The following is an 11,883-nucleotide window of genomic DNA, read 5'->3' on the forward strand; positions in this document are numbered from 1 at the left end:
AGGATCACCAAGAGACATATTCACTTAGCGAGCGCAAGAGCTTCAAAAAAATTTTCCCCACTGCTTCAAGAAGCCTTATAGCTTAATAGTTATCACAAGCCGACTGTAATTCTTAGAAAAGCTTTGGTTTTGGGAAATCAGATATATATGCTTTGTTGCTATTGTTGATGCTAACATTTTCATTGGTAATATCACAAGTAAGGATTGATTTAGTTTGCAGGGCTGGGAATAAATAAAGAATACATCAAAGTGACAAATGAAACTCAAACAGTAATAAAATAGGAATAAAAAGAGAACTGCCTAATGTGAGTGTAATCTTAGATTACTTGACTTATTGGAAATATGTTTAAAGAAAGCCAAAATTGTACAAATAACTCATCTCCCAAGCTCTACAACATTTCTTTGTGTTTTTACTAACAATGCAACCACATCTTCTGCATATATCATGCAAGTGAAATACAATTAACCGGTTATATTTTTTAATATTGGAAATTATTTCTGATAGTATGTTACACAACTTTTATTTCTTATTGCTAATATTTTTGTGGATAATAACACTAAATAAAAGGATTTGAATAATATTACCAGCAAAGACATTAGCCAAAAAAAACCCCCAAAAAACAGCTGCATATTATATAACATAAAGTCAGAAATAATGTGTGTATATATATATATATATATATATATATATATATATATATATGACAAACCTATCTGTGTGTATGTGTGTGTGTATTTTACTAAGAAATTAACCATTAGTTGATTTCTTAGCAAAACCAATGACATTTGTAAACAGTTTGTTATTGGCATTTTATTCTGAGTTTTCATATATTTAATAGTTATGAGGATGAGGGTATAAATATGACCTCCCCCTCATCTTTGATAATTCAAATATTTCCGATTTGTATGAAATTTGAATCAAAGATATTAAAACCAATTAAGAAAGATTTCCAAAATTTCAATTTTATTTGAGCATTTTAAAGGTGTATAAAGGCTTTAATTGCAAAAATTCAAAAATCTCTGCTTTGCATGGAATTTAAACAAATATTAGACACAAATCATTGTCCAAATTTCAATTTACTTAAAAAAAATTCTGAGACATACTGAGTGGAGAGGACTTAAACTTCAAATTTTAATTTTTAAAAGAAATCGCTTCTATTCAATTACATGGCAGACCATGAAGATTAATTGCCATATGTACTGAAGGGGGAAAAAAAATAGATTTTTATTTTTTGTGAAAATAAGTCGTTTTTTTTTTTTTTTTTCTGTATATTCATTTGTCGCTAAGATTCAAATTTTGTTATTATCAATGTTCTTATTGTATTGGCTATGAAGAAATAGCTGTTATTTTTAAATGTTTTCCACATAAGGCTAGAGTAAGCATACAATTAGACCAGTGGAAAATTTCATTAGAAGTTAATAGATTACAGGGTGGAACGATAAACAACACTACAACTTTATTTTATAACTTTTATTAAAAAAAAATCAATTCAAGTAACTTGATTATAGAGTAGAGCTGACATCTATTCAATGTAGCTGCCCTCAGCCTCAAGACAGTTCCGGAACTGGGAGCATGCCTTTTCCACAAGTGCTGGTGAGAGCTCGGTGAATACTCAGTGGATGGCAGCAATCAGGCTGGTTTTGTTGTTTTGGGAAGTCATGTTGGTGATGTTCTTGACATATGATCAAACGAAGTAGTCCAGAGGAGGAGGGAGGGGGGAACTAGTAAGAGAAAGGTACAAAGCCGTAGCACTCCTTCTGAAGTCAAGCCTGGGTCTCTTCGGACTTGTGGGCTGGCGCAGAGTCCTGTTACCACACCTTGGGTCACTTGATTGCACCAAGGGATCACCACACTCTTCTGCACATTAGTGTTAACTTTCAAACCAACTTCAAAGATGTGAGGTGGCATGATGTGCCCCTCACTTGAAACCACACCAAAAACCATAACTATGACCGGAAACTTCGTTGAGCTGTGCCCTTAAGCGGATTTGGATTTTGAGAGTGCTGGTAATGGTCCTGTTGTCATAAGTTGGATCAGTGAGCATGAGTTGTACAGTGGTACATTTTCAATCTCACTCATTAAACATTGTGTCACTTTCAGACATGATAGAAGGCTCCTATCACTCTTGGGATTTGTACACAACTGGTCAACTAGTAGATGGTCTGCAACAAACAAAGAAAACTGGTTTTCATCAAACGAAAATGGAATCATATGGTCTTTTCTAGGGTGACAATTTTATCATTCCATCCTGTAGATTTATGACTATGTTACAGGATGTGATGTCGTGAAAATAAGTATGTGGCAGAGAAACGAAATGGATAATGTATTTTTAGGTTTATGACCCAAAGTGACCAGACATCTATTTAAAAGTACACCACTCTTATAAAGATGGGTCATGACATTTCAGCTCATTTAAATGTACATTGCTATAAATTGTTGAAAAAGTAAACTAAACCCCAGAAGTAAATAATAGTGTAATTTGTTGTTTTTTTTTTAATTAAAGAAAAAAAAAAAACTTCCTCCCTTTATTACAGTTATCAGAAACTAAAAAACACAAATATCCATGGAGCAACTTACAACAGATGAGAAGAAGATGACTTCAGACAAGATGTTGACCAAGATATTTTGTGACAGTTTGGGATCAAAGAGCATCCCCCACTATGTTACATCAGACAGAAACTCTGGAGAAAAGATTATAGTAATTTGTTTGCAAACTGGCAAAGGTGTAGAATAAAGTTGTTTTAAGATTTATCATATACTTCCTTTCTCCTCAGTATTTGACTTCAACTGTATCTCCTTCCAACCTTTCCCCTCTTCTCACTCATTCTCTTCCACCGTTTCGATTTGTGTTGAGACTTTAAATAAAGTTGTAGTGTCTTAGTGATGCTATTGACATTGATCCCTCCCCACCTTGCCCCCAAGTGTTGGAAGACAAAAGAAAAAAGAGGAAAGAAATAGAAAATAGGATTTATAAGTGGACAATAGATAGGAATTTGTTCCTTGATGCAGACAAAAGAGAACTAAAAGGTAGGGTTTTAATCAAGATGTAGCAATGACTGCAACAAAAGGGCTGAACAAGGAATGTAGATATATTTAGATTTGGTTTGTTGGCATGTTGGAGAGTGACTATGGATTTTTTTGACACTGGAGAATGGTTTGTAGAGACTAGTGTTTTGTAACATTTTTATGGCAGTGTCCAATTGATGACGATTGGAAGCGTTTTTTTCCAATGGTTGACAATGGTCAGAAAGTCCAGTTGGGCACTTGATGACAGTTGAAGACAGATCATGGATTGAAGCAGATTAAGAGAGCTTGAATAGACAGAGATGAATTGATCGATCGACTGACAAACGCAGCCTTGACAGTAAATGTACTTGTGAAACTTTAGCATTTAGAGGGTCAGGGGTGTATCACACACACGCATATGCACAACTGATATTTGCAGTAAGTGTTGAAGTCTGTTTTATTTTATTTTTATACTTGTGGACATATGCACTCCCCTTGAGGGCTGCCAGCGTGACAGACTACGACAATAAGAAGATAAGACAATGGTAAACAAATCCACAGCACACAATGTTGGGATCGGTGAATTGTTAGGGGGAAGGGCATATGATAGTGTCATATCTCTTGATCTGAAACTCTAACATCTACACTTCTAGTTTATCCAACATAGCATCTATAACTAAAGGAGATTTGGTATCTGTCTGTCGGAAGCCAAAACTATACTATTACTATCTTCTAATATTTGATATTTTGGGGGAGGGGAGTAGTGTAGTAATTGTGGCTGTCGTCATGATACCATCCTTCCAAGCATTACCTCCTGCTGAGGAAAGGGGCAATGCAGTATATGTTCAGTATATATTAGTGATGGCACGATTCCAATACAATTACAGATTCTGTACTAAATTCCTTATTCCAATTCTTTATAAATTCCTAAAAATTTAACTTTAAAATGGTTATTTTCTCATGATTACCGTAAAAACACATCTTAAATGTGGATATATTTTCTCAAACGTAAAAACACACTTGTCAGGGGGTGATTTTAGTTTTATTGGAAATTTAAAATCAATAGATATTTATTATTTTATCATTACTATCAGCAGTGGGAGATTTTTTTTTTTTTTTTAAAAACAAAATCAAATTAGAAAATATAATTAAATGAATCATTTTTGGCATCAGAAATTAGGCAAACGTTTTTTTTTTTATTCAGATACCGATTCCAGTAGCATTCAAATTTCTGATTGTTCTGATTTCTGATTCCGATTAATAATCCCAACACTAATATATATACCAGTCATAGTCTCTGGTAACATATTTTTGATAGTATATCAATATTGTACCCAATTTATACCATTAACGATTACTCCACTACCACCTTACATTCATTAACCCTTAGTGGTCGATTAACCCTTGAGTGGTCTTCAGGCCTTGATAAATAGTAACTCCCAAGTAAGAAAAAAAGATGTAAATTACAACTTGATAGAGTGAGAGTAGAATTGGCCAGAGACAATTCAGATGGGAGGACGGGAGGGTGTGCTTTTAAAATCTTTAAATTATTCATTTTGTGGATTCAATTCATGAAACATTATTCAGTTCAGATTTAGAGTAAATCATTGAGGACATTGCCAAGGCTGCTGTAAAGAAGGTCGACTTCCTCTGCTGTGCTAGAAAATTACACGCAACAGAGAGTATCACATACAAGGTCACACTTTGCTCCTGCATGGAGTAGGGTTGTCACATCTGGGATGGTGCATCTACTACTAGGCTCTCACTCTTAGACAAGCTCCTTTCCTAAAGTTTTAAATCTAATAGGTCCTACAGTATCGATTAAACTCCAACTCCTGTTTCATCACCGCAATGGTGCATCCTTGTGCTGTTGTACGAGTACTTTAATGAAGTGTGCACTGATGAACTCATCGCACTTGCATACCCCCGACTAACCTGACAAGCAGAAAAATCCCACCTCTTCTAAATGCTGAAAATATCTTCAACTCTAATAGTTTCCTCCCTTGGAATCCCCCCCCCGTTTCCTGTTTCCCTGATTGTTAACCTGCAGAAGTTTAAATGTAATGTGAACAGACATCTCACTGCTCAATTCCCCACAGTCCTCTGTTAGACACAAACCCAAATAGTAGCCCCTTACATCCAAGTGTCGTGTTTAAAATGAAAAAAAAAAAAATCTCTTGTAAAAACGAAAGCCCAATTTTTGTTTAGAAACAGGTTTACTTTCATGTAAGACATGAATGTTACGCGTAGTTTCTTGGTATAATGATGAGTTCTAAGCTGAAAAGAGGGAGAGAAAAAAAGGGGGTAGGTAAGGAAAAATTAAAAGTCAAGAAAAAAATTGTATAGAGTCGAAGATTAAACCCCAAATTAGATAACAGTAAAGAAAGAATTGATTTAAAAAAAAAAAAAAAAAAAACACTATCAAAATTTTGAGAACAGACTGCGTTTCAAAGGGGAAGGGGTGAATCAATGAATCATAGTGAACAGAATTATATATCCTTCATGAGTGTTTGAAAATGTCAATTGAGGCAAAAAGAAGGCACTTCATTGCCTTTTCTTTCCTCATTTTTGTAAATGTACACCAATAAAAACAAAACAAAACTGAATTCCCCAAAAAATAATTGCTGAAGAAAAATGAATCATCTTTTAAGTGATGTTCCACTGAACTAGTTTCATCTAGATTGGTGAAAGTAATTTACAAACATCTCAAATGCCGATGAGTTTTTTTTATTTTATTTTTTTTTTATTCCAGTTTAAAAAAATTATTTTTTTATTTTATTTATTTAGATGTCGGTTATGGCGTTTCACTATTAATCATTATGAAGAACTCAATTGCGATTCTCTCAAAGACCTACATTCTCTCAGCACTCCCTGTGATCCAAAGGTCCTCAGGTGATTAGAAAGCCCCCTCCTCCCTCTACACCGAAAGGAAGAAGGCATTGGCGGCGAGGGAATATCAGTATACTATTCTGGCTAGAATCATAGTACCTGTTCAGTCTTTTGTTGAGAGGAGGGGTGAATACTATTCACGCATTAAATTTTTTTTTTGTTGTAATCCAAAATTGTTCATGTTTCTCCCTCCTCTTCTTACGAACTTGTGTCTGCTTTCATGAGGAGACAAGTAAATAGATATTACACTTTGAAGTATGGGTAAATTTTTACTTTAATGGCAACTCAACAGTTCAACACTCATCTTTAAATTGACGATCTTTCTAGGTTATCGGGTATGCTGAAAACGAATATCACATTCAAATTTGGAGCAGACAAGTAGTTTTCTGGATATTAAGACATTTTCTCCCAATGTATTACTTAATGAATGTCAGTGACCGTTGCCATTCTTAATATGGGGAGGAGGGGGTATTTTGTAACACGCATGCGTATAAGTACTTGTTCAGTTGGGGAAAAACATGACCGCCAGTAAAAACATAAGAGGTTACATGGGATAATAAAGGTCTTAATATCCAGAAAACTACCTGCCTGCCTAGTGCCTGCCTACCTCAAATTTAAATGTGATATTCGTTTTCAGCATACCCGAAAACCTATAAATGTCGACAATTTATTAGTGAATGCTGAGTTGCCGTCAAAGAAAAAAAAAAAGAAAAAATACGGAAGTATTTATTTACAAATTAACACACATACACACATTAGGCACAATACCATTAACAATGAGGGAATGTCGTTGATCATTTTCTGCCTATCCTACTCTTAAGTAGACGCATTTTGAAACATTCATCCAAGCACGGATCCTTTCGTTCTTTCATCATTTGTCACTAAAATACCACATTTACTTCATAGCCAACACTATTCCCAAATCAATCATGTTTCGTTTTTCACACAGGTTATTTTCATTTTCATTTAACAGGTTAAGGTGAGAACGGCAGTTTTGCGAGTTAAGAAAAATCGATGGAATCAACATGGAAGAAGAAGGTCATTCATTAATTACTGCATTCATTTGAACACGATAGTAAATAGAAAAATAAAAACGCACTGTTGAAGTTAAATACTTTAAAGAAAATGTATCATTTATCAGAAAATGATCAAAAAATTTTAATATTTTCAGAAGGGAAGAAGAAAGAAAGTCGTAATAAAGTGCTCGTTTCATTTTCTTAAAGATCATAATTTATTCTCGTTAAAATTATAGCTACAATTTTTAAACTGACTATTTGGGGCCCACATATCAAGGCCAAGAGCCACTTGAAGATAAGGCTTAATTTATCACATCGAGTGATGGCAGTACTAATATTAACTAATGTATATATGAAAAAATGAATTAAATTGTTTGAGTGACTGTTCTGCTATAGACAAAAGCAAATTGAAAGACCCCCAACATTATATATATATATATATATATATAGACGACATTATTTTTGCATCAACCTAATATATATGTTGAAATAATAGGGTTATTATCAAGAAACTTAACATGGGGAAGAGAGGGTGTTTTATAACTATTATGTACTGTCACCTAACAATTTAATAAAAAATATACCGTAAAACTTAAAAATACTAATAAAAAAAAGCACGGTGACTTGACTTCTCTGCATAAGCAATATAAATATCGTAAATATTCTACGAAAATATATATATATATATATATATAAATATATATATATATATATATATATATTCGTAGAATATTTACAAGTTATAAAAATCATTAATAGCAAAAATAGAACAAAATGTGGATGTCAATAAAAAGAAAACATTTTAAAAACAAGCTGTAAAAAAAATAAATTTTTTTTAAATTGTCGGATTTTTAACGTCTTCAAAAAAGTGCTAAATTTTAATATAAATGATAATTAAAATATATACAAAAATTTAAAAAATTAAAGAAACAAATATAAAAGTTACAAATAAATGTGACACTCAAGAAATCAAGATAGCTTTAAAAATAAACAATGATTATTTTTTTACATAGAAAAATATAAAAATTCTTTTAATAAATTACAGTACTCATGCACTTATTGATCCGTGCTGAAATAATAACGTTATTATTTAAAAAGCCAGTCTTAACATGGGGAGGGGAGGGTGTTTTGTACCTATTCTGTACTTTAACCTTACAATTGAATAAAAAACATAAAACTTTAATTAAACTTGGAAATATGATTTAAAAAATAACGCGGATCAGTAAGTGCATTAGCACCTAAATTACACACACACACACACACACACACACACACACACACACACACACATCGGGATAATTTTATTAGTCATATTGATACCGGCGGTTTGAAAATGTATGTTAAATTCGTTTCGCTGATTTAGGAGAAGCAGTGAAGCATGTTGACTGAACGTGTAGAGCTTTTTGCCAAAGCACTACACGTTCAGTCAACAAACTAATCTATATTTTCCACATTTTTGAAACCACCGGTATCAATAACAGAGAGAGAGAGAGAGAGAGAGAGAGAGAGAGAGAGAGAGAGAGAGGGGGGGGAGGAGAGGGGGGGAGAGAGGGGGGAGAGAGAGAGAGAGAGGGGGGAGAGAGAGGGGGAGGGGAGAGAGGGGGGAGGGGAGAGAGGGGGGAGGGGAGAGAGGGGGGGAGGGGAGAGAGGGGGGGAGGGGAGAGAGGGGGGGGAGGGGAGACTTCAGTCAGTATCTAATTCAACAGTGCTCAATACATGGGTAGAGCTTAATAGTAATATAGAAATATACTTATGGTCAGTGGGCTATAAAGAAAAAAAAAAATTCAGTTCATCGAAGCCTGACAAATCTCCTCCACCCCCACCCCGAGATAATAAAAGCACAAACGTGTGTGTGGAGAGGGAGAAGGGTTGAATTGACCGAAACGATTTAAATATAACAACCAATACCTAACTACCGATTTAAATATAACAACCAATATCAGATCTACCTAACTGGATAATTTTGTAGTATTTTTATTTGATGTAACATGTTTATTCAGCTCGAAAAACATACTGTTTACCGATGTATTGGAAAATTAAAAATGGCGCCCGACTCTCTTTGACACGGTAAGTTTGAGAAAAGGAGTTAAAAAAAACTAGACAAAATACTGTTAGAAACTCGTTCAATATATGTTACCGTGACATATAGGCTGACATATATTCGGTGGGTTTTTAACAGTATTTTGTATATTATTTTTAACTCCTTTTCCCAAACTTACCGTGTCAAAGAGAGAGCCCGGGCGCCATTTTTAATTTTCCAATACATCGGTAAACACTATGTTTTTTCGAGCTGAATAAACATGTTACATTAAATAAAAACACAAAAAAAAAATATCCAGTTAGGTAGCAAAGTAACTTATCTTGCTTTTGATAACATTTTTTATATATTTGTTTTTTGACAACTTTTTCGAATCTATGTGTACAGTAATACAAACCCAAATATACTTATGTCAAGTAGGTGAGGTAGGTGCGCTTGCGTTTGATTCACGAAAAAAATTAGTCTGATGAGTTCTCTCGTGAATAAAACACAAACGTATAGGCATAGTCTTCATGGCACTTCTAAGCTTTATATAGGGTACACATGCAGAATACAGACGTTCCGAATTTTTTAGATGAGGATTAATAATCCTCAGGATTATTAATCCTCAGGATTATTCGTATTATTTGGATTCTTCGAACTACTGTTCTCATCTTGAGTTTCAGTTTCACAACGTTTTGGTCGATGTAACCTCCGACCGTCTTCAAGTGTATCTTGTCGAACTCGGGAATGTTTCTGTCGAACTTGTGAATTTGGACAGAATTTCGAACGGAACTCTTTATTTACTTCACATGGGTAGCATGCTCTTGTTGCGTCAGCCACGATTGGACAGAGGTCCTAAGTATTTCGCAATTCTATTTTTTCGATCACTCACACTGAGAATTGAACCTTCAACCTTTAGGAGAATAGTACTTTAACAATAGATTTTTCTAAATACTCCAACCAACTGCGCCACGGGTCCTTGCGGATACACCTGAAGAAAGTCGGAGGTTACATCGACCGAAACGTTGTGAAAATCACACTGTCCGATGAATCCAGATAATCGTGCTGTTTTTTTGTTTTGTTTTTAATGGAGGTTTCAAGTTAAATTCAATTTTTACGGTATGTTTTATTTGTCGAGTTTTTAGATGAAAGTACAGAATAATTAAAAAGTGCCCGTCTCATGTTAAGAATGGGTTTCTAAATAATAGCGTTATTATTTGAGCGTGGCCGTGGCCCGTATTCTGCATAAGTTTCCTAGCAATATTAAAGTAAATACTTGAAAAAAAAAAAAAAAAAAAGACGTATTATTTTATAAGTGTATAAATTTACACACACACAATTGTAATTTTGTTTGTTCTTGCAAAAAATTAATAAATAAATAAATAATTCGTAAAAAATAAATAAAAACAAAATGTAAAAATGATCGTTATCATTTATTACGTGTGCATGCACCAAGTGGTCATTAAAAAAAGGAGTTAGTTTTTCACAATTGTATGTCATCTCAGCTAAATAATTAGTAACTGAAAGCATATACAAACAAGTAAAATATAAGTATCTTTCATTGTTAAGCCTAATAATATAAATATAATAAATAACAACATAGATTTACAGATTCTTCAGCCTCGAGAGCCTGGCCAAGAAATGGGTGATCATTTTCCTGTAATGTGACAATTGCAAAGTGAACCCCCTTGTTATACAATGATTTGACCAAGCAAACACTTAAGATGTCAGTGATTGGAAAAATAAAAATGTTGACCTTCAAAAAGAAAACACAATGAAAGGAATACATTCTAACAAATGTAAGTAAAACGATTAAAACAGTGAGAACAATACAATATTTATGAAAAAATGACAGAATGAAATTAAAAATAAAACATGGATATTTTTTCTCGCTTCTCGAAATGTGGGTGTGAATATTCACCAGACAGATAACATATTTAGCAACTAGACGTTCAATTTTGATAATTGAATGAAAGCACATTTTCACATTTATTTCATCATAGTAATTATTTATTATTATAATTGTTTTTAAAGTGTTCATCGAGATGAATATCGATCATCAAGAACGTTACGATTAAATAAGAAATAGCAGTATAAATCAACACTACCTGGTCTGTTATCCATTCTGGATGTTGGGTCCGCCATCTTGAGTCTTTTTTTTTTTTATTATTATTATTATTATGTTTTTGTTATTATTTTTACTTTTACTTTTTTTAATGCAATTGTAGCTGCTGCTGCTGTTGCTGTTCAGATCAGCCAATAAGAAACGAGCAATTATTATCGGTAGCTCTGCCCACTTATAACGCGCACTTAGTTACAAGGAAGAAGATAATAATAAGGAGAAGATGGAGAAGAAGAGGGAAAGCAAGGAGAAGAAGACGATGGAGGAGAAAGAGGGAGAGATGGAGGAGAAAGAGGGAGAGATGGAGGAGAAAGAGCGAGAGATGGAAGAGAAATCCTTCTTTCGCTTCTCTAATAATTTCCCCTAAATTTCTTATTAGTTTCCTTTCTTTCCTGTTGTTTACTACTTAAAAAAAAATATCTAATTAGCACAGTAGACCAGCCCTTATCGTTGTCCATGCTCCATGAAATCTGGTAACAAGTTACGACAACAGCAGAAAGAGGTCCACACAAACTTAAACTCGGGTTCCTGAAACTTAAAAAAACAAAAATCACATTTTTTTTTTTTTGTAAATTGTTGATTTTTATTGTTTGTTTTTTTTTTCTGTAATTATTATTTTCTAGTGTCATTTAAAATATTTTATATGTCATGGGGACAGTAATTTGTTTTGTGAATTGTATTTCACGTGGCTGGCACGCAGAATCCTAAACCAAAATAATGTTTATTTCGACGTGATTTCTTAGCATTTGTACTTTGGTCTACGAAAATCGACGGATGAACTTTTTTTTTCTTTTTTTTTTTTTTTTTTTCAAGTTACTGAAAAATGGTA

The 11,883-nt window shown here is 33.6% G+C and overlaps 1 protein-coding gene across 7 annotated transcripts in view; it reads right to left on the reverse strand.

The window, feature by feature from the left end:
• LOC145303523 (dual specificity mitogen-activated protein kinase kinase 4-like) overlaps positions 1-11,163 on the reverse strand; it is an 84,130-nt gene extending 72,967 nt beyond the window's left edge. Inside the window, exon 1 of one of the 7 annotated variants that reach the window (XM_080144975.1) lies at positions 11,041-11,163. In XM_080144975.1, coding sequence (XP_080001101.1) covers positions 11,041-11,077 — 37 coding nt within the window. In that variant the 5' untranslated portion in view covers positions 11,078-11,163. Of the gene's footprint in view, positions 1-11,037 lie in introns of all 7 variants that reach the window. The other 6 variants (XM_080144969.1, XM_080144970.1, XM_080144974.1 and 3 more) reach the window with 6 other exon arrangements.
• Positions 11,164-11,883: the final 720 nt, after the last annotated feature.

This window comes from Euprymna scolopes, chromosome 19 (assembly GCF_053919585.1).
Source record: "Euprymna scolopes isolate OS-2025 chromosome 19, ASM5391958v1, whole genome shotgun sequence".
Lineage (NCBI taxonomy): Eukaryota > Metazoa > Mollusca > Cephalopoda > Sepiida > Sepiolidae > Euprymna > Euprymna scolopes.